Here is a 15,756-nt window from a genome sequence, read left to right as displayed (position 1 = left end):
CCTCACCTCCTGTCTGAGCATGCACAGCATATGCAGGTTGTAGAGGACTTGGTAACCTCCCTGCCAGACAACGTTCACACAGGTACTCCTAGGGCCTGGGACTCTTTTTATTTTATTTTATTTTTTAATTACAGTTGGCATTCAATATAATTTTATATTAGTTTCAGGAGTATAGTACAGTGGTTAGACAGTTACATCATCTATGAAGTTATTCCACCCGATAATTCTAGTACCCACCTGGGACCATACGTAGTTATTACAATATTTTTTACTATATTCCCTATGCTGTAGGACTTGGGGCTCTTAATTTTCTTACCCTACTGCTCTAAAAACGTTCCTTCGTAGTGCTTGTATGTCCATGGGTCTTGTTTTTCCAATCAGATGTTAGGCTCTTGGAATGGCTTCAGAATTCCCAAAGCAAGTATTAGATAGGCAAAATGGTCACACCTGCTCTTCCCCTTTCAGCATCCAGTGTTCTCCCTCCTCATAATGCTTCTACCAGCATTATTCTACTTTGTTATTTCTACCAGGCCGGTAACAATGCCCCTGCATCTGGTGTTCCCGCCTCCCGCTTGCTCTTGTGTGCTACAGCTCAGAAAGTCCGCTATGACTCCCAACGGCCAAATGCACTACACCCAGTTCTCCGTACACACCCGGCCTTCTACACCCCCACGATTGAATCAGTCCCACGGCTGAACCCCGCCAAGAAGTCTTCAGAAGTTTTCATTAGACCACCAGCCGAGCGCTGTCAACGCCTCCTTGCGTCTTTTCTCCTTTTAAGCGCTAGAGGGCGCAACAGGGCTGGCGGACTAAGAGGGGAAGAGACTCTGTAGTCAAGCAGCCAGGGCTGACCCGCCCCTTTTTCCTACCGAGCCAATCATTAGTCAGAGTGGGCGGGGCCTCGCGCCGCAGCTGCGCGGTGAGAGGGGATGGTGGAGGCGGAGGCGGAGAGTCGGAGTCTGTTCTCCGGGGATGAAGTCGTGGGCGGTGGGCACCCGGCTGCCGCTGCTGCCGCGGCTGCTGCTGGTTCTCGGAGCGGCCGAGTGGGCGCTCGGGGCTCAGCGCCGCTACACCCCGGACTGGCCGAGTCTGGACTCCCGGCCCCTGCCGGACTGGTTCGACAAGGCCAAATTCGGGGTGTTCGTGCACTGGGGCGTGTTCTCGGTGCCGGCCTGGGGCAGCGAGTGGTTCTGGTGGCACTGGAAGGGCGAGGGGCTGCCGCAGTACCGGCGCTTCATGAGCGACAACTACCCGCCCGGCTTCAGCTACGCCGACTTCGGGCCGCTGTTCACGGCGCGCTTCTTCGACCCGGAGGACTGGGCCGACCTCTTCCAGGCCGCCGGGGCCAAGTGAGTGGCCGCGGGTGCGGGCGGCGCACCTCCTCCCGGGGCCGGAGCCCTGGGCGGGGGTTAGGCTGGTGAGAGCCGAGCGGCGGGGGGGAGGTTAGGCGACTCGCCCAGGGTCGCACAGCCATCCGTCTGACTTGAGATACCCCAGGTCATGTGTTTTGTCCCCGGAAGGATGCAGAATTGAAGGTGGCATGCTTGATCATAAGGGGAAGGTGCGTCCGGTTGGGAATTAGGAGAAAATACAAGTTTCAAGGAGGTGGTGGGTGGGAAAGCCCTCCATGGATGGAGCAGCGTGATGCCTCATTGTCCATTCCAGGTCGACAAGAAAACCGGGACTCCAGGATTTTAAGCCAGTGGTATGGAGTCTGGTCCTAGTTCAGCTGTGAACTTGACCAAGGCGATTTCACTTCCCTGCCGCCTCCGTCCAGGGCTGTGGAAAGGGATTGTAATTGGTTCCTTGCAGCTTTATCATCTCCGAGAGGGAAAGGGAGGGGAGCTCTGGTGTGCATTGTATTTGGGAAACAGTATAGATTCGCATCCACCTGCTCTTGTCAATGCTTTGCACATTCAAGTGCTCAAGAAATGTTTGCATTGTCTTGAGAACTGTTGGAGCTTGCGTGTGGAAGGTGCCGAGAACCGAAAGTGGAGCGTGCTGGGATGGGGAAGAGAGAGGCGAGGGCCCAGCGGGGTGTTGACGGCCGGGCCGGGTCCTGGAGAAGTAATCCTTTCGGGCAGGCTGTGGCCAGGTGTGTGGCAGGGAGTGGCTGCCCTCAGGACTCGTTTGACTGCTGGGCGTGGCGGGGGTTGGAGGAAACTGAGAATGGAGACGGCAGGTTTCCTGGCTCCTGGCTTAGAGCAGTCTTCTACCGCCGTCTCCTCAGTCATCGTCCAGGTTTTAGTTTCTCTCAGACTTTAAGATCTCTTGTACTGCCCTGGTCGGGTGATCACTTGGTAAGAGTGTCGTCTTGGTATGCCAAGGTGGGGGGTTGGATTCCCGATCAGGGCACATTAAAAAACCAACCAATGAATGCATGAATGGGTGGAACAACCAATCGATGTTTCTCTCTCTCTTTCAAATCAATAAAAAATAGTATCTTATTACTAATAAATTAAACTGACATTTAGTGTTTGCCATTAAATGTATGGGAATATAAGGCTGGAATAAACAGAGGAGGTGTTCTCTATCTTCTAGGAGCCATAGAGATCCATAAGTTAAAAATGAAAAAAATGAAAATCTGGGAAACATCCTTTGTCCAGACCCCCCATTTCATGGACCAGGGGACTAGCCCAGATAGAGGAAGGGAACTGATGTCCTAGACTCCAAATCTCACGACTCCCAGGTCTGCTTACTGTGGCCAGAAGGATTGGTCCTCTGCCTGTTTTTGTAAGTAGCATGAGATGAGAATGATTTTTACGTTTTATTTTATTTATATATATTTTTTTATTATACAGAGGAAGAGAGAGGGATAGAGAGGTAGAAACATCAACGATGAGAGAGAATCACCGATCAGCTGCCTCCTGCACGCCCCCTACTAGGGATCGAGCCCGCAACCCAGGCATGTGCCCTTGGCCGGAATTGAACCTGGGACCCTTCAGTCCTCATGCCGATGCTCTATCCACTGAGCCAAACCGGCTAGGGCTGATTTTTACGTTTTACAAGGGTTATTGCCCTCAGAGCCTGAAATATGATCTGGCCCTTAAAGTCTTGGAGCTCCCCACACCAGCCAGTGGTTAAATTATCTCTTTTTTTGTCATGAAAGCAAATGAAAGGTTGAGTGATTTGGTGGTTATTTCAACACTTGTCTTTTCTCCCCAGCTCTTTTGGACTTTTGTCACCTCTATAAATCAGAGGCAGTTCATGTGGTTTTGGTAAAACAAATAGCTTACTTTTCAGTCATCTGTTATTTCTAGTAGAGATTTCTTTCTTCTTTAGAGCAAAGGTTAAGAAAAGCTAATCATTAATTCCTGGAAGGGTTGAAGAACGAGGGCTAAGGTGCACATCTCCCTCTGGGCCTCCTCCTTGGCAGGAGACTAAGGACTGTGGTTTCCTCAAGTTTGCTTCCATTCCTGGAGCAATACCCCTGGGGAGCTGTGGCTGCAGCAACTCACAAGTATGTTTCCTGTAGGCGAGTGTCAGATGTTGATGTGAACAAACCCGACTCCATCTCTGTAAGCCCTCCACTCTCTCTATTCAAGCTTTAACTAAGACCAGTGGTCGGCAAACTCATTAGTCAACAGAGCCAAATATCAACAGTACAACGATTGAAATTTCTTTTGAGAGCCAAGTTTTTTAAACTTAAACTATATAGGTAGATACATTGTTATTAACTTAATTAGGGTACTCCTAAGCTGGCCTTTGCTAAAAACTCAAGGGGCCAAAGAGCCGCATGTGGCTCGCGAGCCGCAGTTTGCCGACCACTGACTTAGACCAAGCTAACTGTTCCTGGCCAGCATTCACTGTCTTGTAGTTAACTAGAGGCCCGGTGCACGCGAATTCGGGGCCGATGGGGGCCAGCTGGCTGAGGGAGGTTGGCTGTGGGAGTGCACTGACCGCCAGGGAGCAGCTCCTATGTTGAGCATCTGCCCCCTGGTGGTCAGTGTGTGTCATAGTCCGGTTGTCGCTTAGGCTTTTATATATATAGATGACTACTGTTCTGTAAGCCTTTACAATGTAAGCACAAAGATTCTTGTCAGTAAGTGGGCAGAATGGGACAGCAGCAGAGACCTATATCAAATTGGGTGTCGGTGTCAATTCTAAACCATTTTCTATCATAAGACCACTAGGAGGTAGGGCTCCTGGCTCATAAGGCCTTCTTAGACCCTGTGTCTTGTCAATCATTAGTAGTTCAGCTGTACTATAAAACATTCACTGCAATAACTGTAAAGCAGTGGAGAATGAGCTGCACAGAACTACCAAGGTTGTCTGTCCACCCCGACCCTCCATCCCTGTAACTAAATTACCCTGTAATAATAATGTTATAGCCGAAACCGGTTTGGCTCAGGTGGATAGAGCGTCGGCCTGCGGGCTGAAAGGTCCCGGGTTCGATTCCGGTCAAGGGCATGTACCTTGGTTGCGGGCACATCCCCTGTAGGGGTTGTGCAAGAGGCAGCTGATCGATGTTTCTAACTTTCTATCCCTCTCTCTTCCTCTCTGTAAAAAATCAATAAAATATAGTTTTAAAATAATAATAATAATGTTATATTCTGTGGAGTTGCCTGCTTTGTTTTTTGGTCTTGAGACACATTTACAGTTGGTGGTCACTGTATCTTCGCTCCACATTCAAACAGCCAGTTCTCCCTACCATTTCCAAAGCCGCAGTCATGCTGGGTGAGTTCATACTCGTGCACCACTGCCCACTCTCTTTGCTCATATGGTTTTGATGTCCACAGGTATGTAGTCCTGACAACAAAGCATCACGAAGGCTTCACAAACTGGCCAAGTTTGGTGTCTTGGAACTGGAATTCTCAGGATGTGGGGCCCCATCGTGATTTGGTTGGTGAGTTGGGAACAGCCATCCGGAAGAGGTGTGTGTGTACTGCAGGTAGTCCATCATTGCCTTTGATCTAACAGTCATCCAGTGTACCACACCTTCTATCTACACTCTCACGTGTTTTCGAAGTTTGCATTTAGCGAGTACCTGAATTGGCAGTGTTTGATGCTTGTCTGTTTTTATGTGGCCAAAGGTGACACCATCAGAAATTCATGGCTCTGTCTGGTTGGGTGAAGGATGCCTAGCAAAGACCACCATGGCCCATTTGTACTCTGAGAAGGATTCTTTCTGGAAAGCCTTCCAACCCAGGTCCTTTTCCAGTGTCTGATGGACGGCAGGGACCAGGTCTCTCATCTTTGGGTCCCCCTTCATTGTCAACACAGAACTTTGCTAGCATTCAGGGAAGGTTTGGGTAAATGACAGATCAAGAGGGAACTGAAAAGGGCAGTTAAAGCAGCAAAAAGTTAAGGAGCCACTGGGTTGATTCTAACTAAAGGGGGGATGGGGTGGGGAGAGATTGACCAAAGAACTTACACCCATATATGCATAATCCATGGACACAGACAATAGTGTGGTGAAGGCCTGGGAGGTGGAGGTGTAATACTTTCCACAATAAAGATATATATATATTTTTTAAAGTAGCTTCCCAAGATCAACGAGCTAGGAAGTGGCAGAGGTGGGATTTGAACTCAGGTGTTCTGGTTTTGGACCCCACAGTTCTGGGTACGTTTGCCTGTAAGGAGGAAAGTGGTATTTGTGCCATGCCCACTCTCAGCTCTGTTGTGATCTGGCAAACTTGATATGCTATTTAAGGGGTGGGCCAGCTGCCCGTTTGTGTCAAGGAAGTTTGATTGGGACATGGCTATGTCCGTTCATTTATGTGTTGTGAGTTAGGATAGAGACCACAAGGCCTGTGAAGCCTAAAATACTACCTGGCCCCTTAAGAAAGAGTGCTGACTCTTGTCACCTGTTCGAGATTCAGTTTCCCTCTGATGTGCTTAGATAACAGTCCTGCTGTAAAACTCTGAGGTGTTGATTAGATCCACACTTCAGGATACTTGATTTTTATCTTCTTTGAATCTGTTTAGTTCCTGAGTCATAATGAAACAACTTCAGTTCTTTCTGTCTTATCTGTGCCATTACACTGTACCTTACTTCTTACTTGCATCATAGTGTTTCAGCAACACTCACCAGTCTTAACTCAAAACAAGCTTTCTTGTGTATGAAAATAGGTCACTTTAACCGTGTTTCCCTTTGGGTATGTTAAAAACTATTAGTCAAGCCCAGCCAGTGTGGCTCAGTGGTTGAGCATCGACCCATGAGCCAGGAGGTCACAGTTCCATTCCAAGTCAGGGCACATGCCCGGGGTTGCCGGCTCAATCCCCAATAGGGGGCATGCAGGAAGCAGCCAATCGATAATTCTCTCTCATCATTGATGTTTCTATCTCTCCCTCTCCCTTCCTCTCTCTGAAATCAATAAAAACTATTAGTCAATCTTAGAAAAATAAAACAAGAAACCATTGACCCACCTCCACCCGTCTGTCCCCCCACCCCCCCACCCCCCCCCACCCCCACCACACTATTGTCTGTGTCCATGGATTATGCATACATGCATGTGAGTTCTTTGGTCAATCTCTCCCCACACCAGCCCCCATTAGTTAGAATCAACCCAGTGGCTCTTTAACTTTTTGCTTCTTTAACTGCCCTTTTCAGTTCCCTCTTGATCTGTCATTTACCCAAACCTTCCCTGAATGCCAGCAAAGATCTGTGTTGACAATGAAGGGAGACCCAAAGATGAGAGACCTGGTCCCTGCCGTCCATCAGACACTGGAAAAGGACCTGGGTTGGAAGGCTTTCCAATATTTCTTCAACACGTAGTCTTATGATCGACAGATAAAACATTTTTTTTAAATGGACTATATGTTATTATTGAGATAATTGACTTAAAAGTTAAAAGATGCCCTAGCTCAGTGGTCGGCAAACTGCGGCTCACAAGCCACATGCGGCTCTCGAGCTGTGGTTTGCCGCTCTGTTGACTAATGAGTTTGCCGACCACTGACCTAGACTCTCGATTCCAATAATTATAGGCTGTTGTTGTTCCTTGTGATTAAGCCCCTATCCCAGTGGTCTGCAAACTCATTAGTCAACAGAGCCGCAAACTGCCCTAACTGATTTGGCTCAGTGGATAGAGTGTCAGCCTGTGGACTGAAGGGTCCTGGGTTTGATTCCAGTCAAGGGCACATGCCCAGGTTGATCCCCAGTGCGGGGGAGTGCGGGAGGCAGCCGATCAGTGATTCTCTCTCATCATTGATGTTTCTGTCTCTCCCTCTCCCTCTCTAAAATCAATAAAAATGTATTTAAAAAAAAAAGTTAAAAGGAGGTTTAAATGACATTTGATGTCAAGATATATATGTATAAAAAGTAGTTATGTGTACTATCAAAAACATAGTAAACCCAATCATTGTAATTGGTTGTGAATGATAAGAGATCATTTTTAAGTTAATGGTTTTGGATCCCCCCGCCCCCCAATGCCCTCAGGGGTGCGTTTCACTGAGATATAAAAATGCTGCCACTGATTGTTTTTAAATAAACTATTTTTTCTTTGCTTAATGACAGTTGTTGGCCTGTTTTTCTGTTTAAGGAACATACGCTATGGACTGTATCACTCACTCTTCGAATGGTTCCATCCACTCTACCTACTTGATAAGAAAAATGGCTTCAAAACACAGTATTTTGTCTTTGGGAAAACAATGCCAGAGCTATACGAACTTGTGAACAGGTAAAACACAGAAATGTTTTTGGCCTTATTACTTTTCTCAATGAAATCAGAGAAGTTGGGGGGAAAGGAGAAAAGGTGGAACATGAAAAAAATCTAGAGGACATCAGAATAATAAAGTGGTGGTTGTATTGAGACAAAGTGTATTTTTCCTCCTACTCTTCAGAACTCCCGCAATGTGGTCATATCACCTTTATAAATTGAAGCACACAGTCCCAGATGGTAGGAAGTCAGAACTTCAGTTCCCTCCTTGCGTGCCATTTTCTTTGTCTGACCTTGGAGAGGCAACAGGGTCTAATGGGCCCTAGACCTGCCTGGGACTTGGCATCCGGCAGATTGGCCTTTGAATCCTGGCTCTCCTTACTTACAAAGCCTTAACCAGATCACACTTCTGAGCCTCAGATTCTCACCATAAAGTGAGGCTAAGGATGCCTTCTTACGGCGCTCAGAGTAATATGTGAACAGTACCTGTCACCGAGCTGTACAGATAAATGTTATTGTTATTCTTCAAATGACCACTTTCACTTTGGGATTTGTCTTCATCTTGTTTCATTCCTAGTTTTCCCTTCTCGCACTTTATTGCTTAAGAGGCCGCTATCGCTGCCCTGGCCGGCTTGGCTCAGTGGATAGAGCATCAGCCTGCGGACCGAGGGGTCCCAGGTTCGATTGTGGCCAAGGGCACATGCCTGGGTTGCAGGCTCGGTCCCCAGTGGGAGGGTGGGGGGTGCAGGAGGCAGCTGATCAATGATTCTCTCTCATCATTGATGTTTCTATCTCTCTCTCCTCCCTTCCTCTCTGAAATCAATAAAGAAATATATATATATAAAAAAAAGAGGCAGCTATCTCTGCCTGGACACTCATTTTAGGGGGATTTAGGGGGTGGGGACTCAGACCCTCCTTGCATCCAGATGACTTCTATTTTTTTTCTTTTTTTAAAAAATATATTTATATTGCTGAAACCGGTTTGGCTCAGTGGATAGAGCATCGGCCTGTGGACTGAAGGGTCCCGGGTTCGATTCCGGTCAAGGGCATGTGCCTTGGTTGCGGGCACATCCCCGGTGGGGAGTGTGCAGGAGGCAGCTGATCGATGTTTCTCTCTCATTGATGTTTCTAATTCTCTATCCCTCTCCTTTCCTCTCTGTAAAAAATATATTTATATTGATTTCAGAGAGGATGGGAGAGGGAGAGACATAGAAGCATCAGTGATGAGAGAGAATCATTGATCGGCTGCCTCCTGCATGCCCTACTGGGGATCAAGCCTGCAACCTTGGCATGTGCCCTTGACCAAATCAAACCAGGACCCTTCAGTCCACAGACACTCTATCCAATGAACCAAACCGGCTAGGGCAAGATGACTTCTCTAAGGAAATAGTACAGTCGTAAGAGACCAGCAGAGGCTTAGAGCCAGAACTGGACCTGAAATCCAGTTCCTTTTTCTTACTGGCTGTGTGGCCTAGAGCAAGCTACTTAATCTTCTAGATCTGTTTATTTATCTGAAAAATGGGGATAATATACACCATAGCATCATTGTAAGAACTAATGAGGTAATGAACATAAAATGCCTAGTACAGTTTCTCGTACACAGTGAAACACAGATTCTGCTATATTTTGCCTCTTACACAGACAGTCTTTCTCCTGGAGTCTATTTGCTGTCCTAACTACTGAGTACAGTATAGGAGTTGGCAGCAGGCAGATTTACATTTGAGTTCCAGTTCTTGTTTGCTTACAAGTGTTTTCACCTAAAACAAATTGTCCTGCTGAGCGTCAGATTCCTGCTCTCTAAGGTGGGACTAATAATGCTTATCTTATAGGTATATACGCACACTCACACTTCAGAAGGCTCAGAGTAATGACATGTGAAAGGGGCAACTGTGGCCAGGGGGTTTTATAAATCCTTTATGGTCGAAGCTTTAGGTAGTTGTCCAAAAAAATGGATTGGGCAGAATAGTTCAGGCTCTTAATACATCTTGTTCTTGTTGTTGTTATTCCTCACCTGAGAGTATTTTTCCTGTTGATTTTTAGAGTGAATGGAAGGAAGGAAGGAAGGAAGGAAGGAAGGAAGGAAGGAAGGAAGGAAGGAAGGAAAGGAAGGAAGGAAGGAAAGGAAGGAAGGAAGGAAGGAAGAAAGGAAGGAAGAAAAAGAGAGAGAAAGATTGATGTGAGACCGGTTGCCTCCTTCATGCACCCCAACTGGGCCAGAGGGATTGAACCTGCAAACCTAGGTACATGCCCTTGATTGGGAATCAAACCTGCGATGCTGTGGTGCACGGGCCGAAACTCTAACCACTGAGCAACACCAGCCAGGGCTCTTAATGCATCTTAAAAGCAGAAACCTCAATCCTGTAGTTCTGAAGAACCATTCTTTTAGTTGGAATTAGTCGCTGGAAGGAGACCAAATTGTATAATACTGATTACAGCTCTACTTTTTAAAAAGACATTAAAAAAAAAAAAGATTAGGGGAAAATATTCCCAAATGCTGTGTATTAAACATGGTTATGATAGCAGAGGCATTTTGTGTGGTTGTTTTTGTCTCTTTAGTTTTCCACATTCTCTGCACTATGGTAATTTTATGGCACTTTCAAAATTGGTGAGCCCTGGCTGGTATGGCTCAGTTGGTTGGAGCATCGTCCCATACACCAAAAAGTTACAGGTTCAATTCCCAGTCAGGGCACATACCCAGATTGTGGATTTCATCCCCAATTGGGGTGCATCTGAAAGACAACCAACCAGTGTTTCTCTCTCCCTCCCTCTCTCTCTCCCCCTCCCTTCCTCTCTCTGAAATCAATAAAAATATATCCTTGGGTGAGGATTTAAAGAAAAAAAGGTGAAAGAAGATTTATAAATATGTGTTGCAAAAAATGATTGGTAAGACTTTTGTGAATGGATTCAGGTAATAAACTTCGTTCTCATTGCATGTCTTTCAGGTATAAACCTGACTTGATTTGGTCCGATGGAGACTGGGAAAGTCCTGATACTTACTGGAACTCCACAGATTTTCTTTCCTGGCTCTACAATGACAGCCCAGTTAAGGTATGTGATTATAGGACTTCTGTCTTATTTATCTGTTGTGATAGAAGACAGTATAAGGAGACAAGATCTGGAGTAATAAAAACATCACCATGGGGGTGCTAGGGATCCAGGGACGTAATGGATGTTAAAGGTTTCTACTTTAAAGCAGCCAATCAATGATTCTCTCTCATCATTGATGTTTCTGTCTCTCTTTCCCTCTTCCTTCCTCTCTGAAATCAATAAAAATATATTTTAAAAAAAGGATTTCTCCTTTAATTCTTTTTTCCCCTTCCTTGAAGCATAAACTTTATTTTTCTTCTTTAATTCTTTTCTTTTTTTAATCTTCACCCGAGGATATTTTTCCATTGATTTTTAGAGAAAGTGGGAGAGAGAGGGAAAGACAGAGAGAGATTGATGTGGGAGGAACACATAAATGATTTACAAGATGATCTTTAAAACGGCTCTTCCATCTCTAACGTTACAGATCGCTTGACCAGGGCTTCTCAGCCTCTGCACTGTTGACTTTTAGGGCTGAATATTTCTTTGTTGCTAAGAGGCTGTCCTTTATATTGTAAAAAGTTTACCACCATCCCTGGCTGCCAACACCATCCTGGCCTCTAGATGGCAGTAGTACCACCCCAGTTGTGACAACCCAGAATGTCTCTAGGCTTTGCCAAAATCCTCTTGGGGCAATATGGCCCCAGTTGAATACGACTGCTCTAGACTAAGTCTGTTCTTGGCTTCCAAATAGATTCTTCATTTATCGCACTGCGTTATGTAAGGAAGATGAGAGGTTCACCCTTGATGACCCAGTGCTCTTTCCTCCTTTAGGATGAGGTAGTGGTAAACGACCGATGGGGTTTTAACTGTTCCTGTCACCATGGAGGATACTACAACTGTGCAGATAAATTTCAGCCGTCAAGTTTGCCAAATCACAAGTGGGAGATGTGCACCTCCATAGACAAGCGGTCCTGGGGCTACCGTCGCACCATGTCCATCTCTGACGTGGCAAGTGAATCGGAAATCATTTCGGTAAGACACCTGTGAGTTAGCTCTTTCTTTCTTTTCTTTCTTTTTCTTTTTCTTTCTTTCTTTTCTTTTTTTTTTAGAGAAGAAGGGAGAGAGGGATAGAAACATCAGTGATGAGAGGGAATCACTTATCGGCTGCCTCCTGCACACCCCCTACTGGGGATTGAGCCCACAACCCAGGCATGTGCCCTGACCAGAAATTGAACCATGACCTCCTGGTTCATAGGTTGACACTCAACCACCGAGCCATGCCAGCGGGGCATGAGTTAGCTATTTCTTAACTGCCATCTCAAACCACCTTCTAACTGAGGGTGGTGGCAGCACCGTGGATGAACGTGCAGGTGGATAGACCCTTTGGGTTATGGGACATACTCAGAGCAGTCTGTCCTGAGGGAATCATTGTAATTGCAGGAGAGAGTTTTATGTACAGACATGTTCTTCCCAGGGTTATCTTCAATTGGACATATGGTTGTTTCAGTTTCTTACAACCATAACGGGATAGTTAAGTAGATTTGGGGGTTGTCCTTAACCATTAAAATGTTTATCAATTTTATATGGGCTAATGTTTTATTCTCAGGGATATGTTCTAAGACCCCCAGTGGATGCCTGAAACCCAGGATAGTACCGAACCCTGTTTTTCCTATACTATACATACCTATGATAAAGTTTAATTTATAAATTAATCACAGTAAGAGATTAACAATAACTAATGATAAAGTAGAGCAATACCCTGTAATGAAAGTTATGTCCAAAGAATTTGGTTTCCCCAAATATCTGACTACATTGTACTCTTCTTGTGATGATGTGAAATGACTCGATGCTTACTGGATGAGATGGAGTGAGGTGCTCAGAACGGAGTGTAGCTTAAACTTTATGAATTGTTTATTTCTGGAGTTTTCCCATTTAATATGTCCAGACTGCGGTTGACCATAGGTAACTAAAACCGTGGAACACGAAACGGTGGATAAGGCAGGACTATAGTATCTCTTTATAGCATGTTTTCCCGACAGGGCAGCATATACATTTATATAGCCCATCACATACAGAGTGTCCTGAAATTCTTCAGATCTCTTCAGTCTCCCCAAAGTCTCCACAGCACCCTCTCTAAACCTCTTCCCTCTGACCCCCATATTCTCTCTGTCTGGCTCCATGTGATCCCTTCATGGCCAAGTGCTTTGTTCTCCGCTCCTGCTCATCCTCTGTGCTTCCGACTCAGGACCCTTCCCGCTGCCTGTGGCACCTGGAAGGGCAGTCTCCAGGGCAGTGCCCGTGTTCACTCCCTGGAGTTCAAGTTAATATATTCCTCCATCTTGCAGCAGGATTTTTCCGTTTTCTTATAGAATCCTGTCTTACTTTTATAGTGACAAAAATATATAGTATTTTCAAAAGGGAAAAGGACACTCGCAAAGCAGGGAGAGAAGGTGCCCTAGATTCTTTTTCTTCTCTTAATATCTGTGTGTTCTAGGCATTCGGCCAGGCTGGGAATTCATACGTAGGATTTTATTGTTTCCACTCTTTCCAGGAACTGGTCCAGACAGTAAGTTTGGGAGGAAACTATCTTCTCAACATTGGGCCAACTAAAGATGGACTGATTGTTCCCATCTTCCAAGAAAGGCTGCTTGCTGTTGGGAAGTGGCTGAGCATCAGTGGGGAGGCTATCTATGCCTCTAAGCCATGGCGGGTACAACTGGAAAAGAACGAATCTGTATGGTGAGTCCTGGCTTCTGTTGTGTGTGGGAGCGGGACTGTGCCCATCCTGACCTGGCATCTCCTTGGTCCACAAGGTTAGAAGCCGCACTGGATGTCGCCTTGAAACCCACAAGCTGTTCTTTCGCTATTCATTTGTACCCCAGTTTATGGCTTAAGCCACCAGGGTATCTTTGACTAGTTGGGGTGGGGATAGGTTTAGTGCAAAAAGCATCAAAATACATTAATCAGTTTACTTGATACTTTACCTGGTCTAATTAAAAATAGTACTAGCTAAAGTTGTGTAGCAACTACAATGTGTAAGGCTCCATTCTAAATTCTTTCCACCCATTTAATCCCCTCAACAAGCCCACCAGACAGACACTGTTATTCTCTCCATATTACAAGTGAGAAAGAGGGCCCAGAGCAGTAATATAACTTGCCTAGGATCACAGAGCTAGTAAATGCGGAAGTCATGATTCCTGCTTGGAATTGTGGATCTAGTTATTTGATCAACTGCAAAATGGGGCGATGATTCTTCCTAGAGCTACTGTGAGGATTAAATGCTTCCTGCATGCCTCACAGTAGCTCTAGGAAGAATCATCGCCCCATTTTGCAGTTGATCAAATAACTAGCTCCCAGCAGAGTGCCAGGCATATATGATGTGTTCATAAATCTGCTAGTGTTACACCATAGAGCGTAGGTCCTTGGATAAGGGGAAACATGGCCATCCCTGTTTCAGATGAGCTTCCGTTTAGTGATTTTCATCCTCTTCTCTGAGCATGAAATCTCAGAATTACAAATTTGTCTTCATTGCTCATCTTGCCCTTGTTATATCCTCTGGTGTTTTCACGTGGATTTAGAGTTGAAAAAATATTTGAATGATAAGGCAGAAGGCCTCGGTGTGAAATAACTGGTGTAAGATTTTTAAAATTTTAAAGAAAACTTGTAACCCAATAGAGAGTGAAAATAGAAGATATTACCAGAAAGAGGCTGCTTTCTTCTCACAGACCTTGGGATTAGTAGGTCATAGGAAGGGGGATGTACAAGGTTATGTGTAATAACCTTAGGTGTCAGGGTAACAAGCCAGGTGTCTTTGATAATGATGTTTCTTTTTTCCCAGGTATACCTCAAAAGCATCAGCTGTTTATGCCATTTTCCTGAACTGGCCAGAAAATGGAGTCTTAAGCCTTAAATCCCCCAAAACTACCTCTGCTACACAGGTAAGGGGCCTCAGTTAGTCCTTTCAGAGATGTAACTTTTTTAAAAGGAACCGGCAGGTCTTCTCTACTTCCTCCTTCCTTCCCCAGGTTTCTCCCATATTTATTCCCCTTTTAGACCAACGGTCGCCAACCGGTGGTCCGCGGACCATTGGTCCGTGAGATCCGAAGGGTTGGCGACTGCTGTTTTGGACGATCTTCCCTTCCCGGGCCCAGCTTGGTTGTTTTCCACCATGTTCAGGCCGTATTCTGTACTCATTAATGCATTAATGTTTTTCCCATTGCCTTTTGCTTTCTTCAGGTAACGATGCTGGGAATCCAAAAAGATCTGAAGTGGTCCACAAATCCACCTGGAGGTCTCCTCATTTATCTGCCCCAGGTACCACCCTCTGCTCTTCCAGTTGAGTTTGCTTGGACCATAAAGATGGTGGGAGTGGAGTGATCGTTGGAGTTCAGGAGGAAAGCAGCACTGCCGGCTGCTCAGTTTTGACTTTCTTCTTACATCCCATAATAACCTACTCTTCTCTACCCGGAGATGGCTTTTCCTACATATTTTAATCAAAGGAACTGAGTGCACTACTCTGTCAATGGGTCAAAGATCTGAGCCACCTTGCTGGCATCTCTCTCATCAGCAGAAGAAGGAACTAAACAGTTAAAGGTCCCTGAGTTCATGCTTCCCTAACTTTGGACGTTGTCTACAGTGGAATCTTCCCTCCATTCTCTGTTTGAGAACCGGCTTGCTTAATGACTTTGGATAAAGAATAAGCCAATTCACCTTGTTGGCTATGGGAGGTTTAAAGGGTTTGGCAAGCTCAACCACATGCTGTTTATTTAGCATCCACTGCCATCAGCACCCCCTGAAAGAGCAGGCGAGCCTGGAGGGAAAAGAAAGGCATGCTGGACCAATAGCTCTTCAGAAGTTTCCAAAGCCAGCTAAGGGCTCTGAAATTCAGTCTGTACGGTGATACTATGAAGAATGGACGTGATTCTGCGCTGCTTTTTAAAATACAATCAAATAAATACATTTTAATGTCAAATGATTTCTACCAAAAAACACGTTATCGTTTTCTTCCCTCAGTTTCTATATGGACTGCTTATAGCTTTATGTTTCTGTGTTTTAAAAGGACCAGTCATTCCTCTTTAGTGCAGAACAAAAAATGTAATTTCTGCCCTAGCTGGTTTGGCTCAGGGGATAA

General features: G+C 45.5%; 1 protein-coding gene across 3 annotated transcripts; it reads left to right on the top strand.

Moving 5' to 3' along the window:
- The first annotated feature begins 934 nt into the window (after positions 1-934).
- FUCA1 (alpha-L-fucosidase 1) lies at positions 935-15,690 on the top strand. Of its 3 annotated transcripts, XM_008148094.3 has the most exons (8): positions 935-1,349; positions 4,740-4,874; positions 7,482-7,619; positions 10,541-10,646; positions 11,457-11,657; positions 13,177-13,364; positions 14,464-14,563; positions 14,862-15,690. In XM_008148094.3, the coding sequence occupies exons 1-8, from the start codon at positions 973-975 to the stop codon at positions 15,000-15,002; spliced, it is 1,386 nt and encodes a 461-aa protein (XP_008146316.2). In that variant the 5' UTR covers positions 935-972; the 3' UTR covers positions 15,003-15,690. The 3 variants fall into 3 exon arrangements, with proteins under 3 accessions (XP_008146316.2, XP_054577098.1, XP_054577099.1); XM_054721123.1 differs by lacking the exon at positions 4,740-4,874; XM_054721124.1 differs by lacking the exons at positions 4,740-4,874; positions 7,482-7,619.
- Positions 15,691-15,756: the final 66 nt, after the last annotated feature.

Source organism: Eptesicus fuscus, chromosome 9 (assembly GCF_027574615.1).
Source record: "Eptesicus fuscus isolate TK198812 chromosome 9, DD_ASM_mEF_20220401, whole genome shotgun sequence".
Classification (NCBI taxonomy): domain Eukaryota; kingdom Metazoa; phylum Chordata; class Mammalia; order Chiroptera; family Vespertilionidae; genus Eptesicus; species Eptesicus fuscus.
The sequence above is the reverse complement of the archived record's forward strand: the minus strand, read 5'-3'. Positions and strand labels throughout refer to the sequence as shown.

Coding starts and splice junctions, on each gene's coding strand:
- FUCA1 (XM_008148094.3), top strand. CDS start 973: ATGAAGTCGTGGGCGGTGGGCACCCGGCTGCCGCTGCTGCCGCGGCTG. Junction 4,875..7,481: donor GGAACAGCCATCCGGAAGAG/GTGTGTGTGTAC, acceptor TTTCTGTTTAAG/GAACATACGCTATGGACTGT. Junction 11,658..13,176: donor GTGAATCGGAAATCATTTCG/GTAAGACACCTG, acceptor CACTCTTTCCAG/GAACTGGTCCAGACAGTAAG.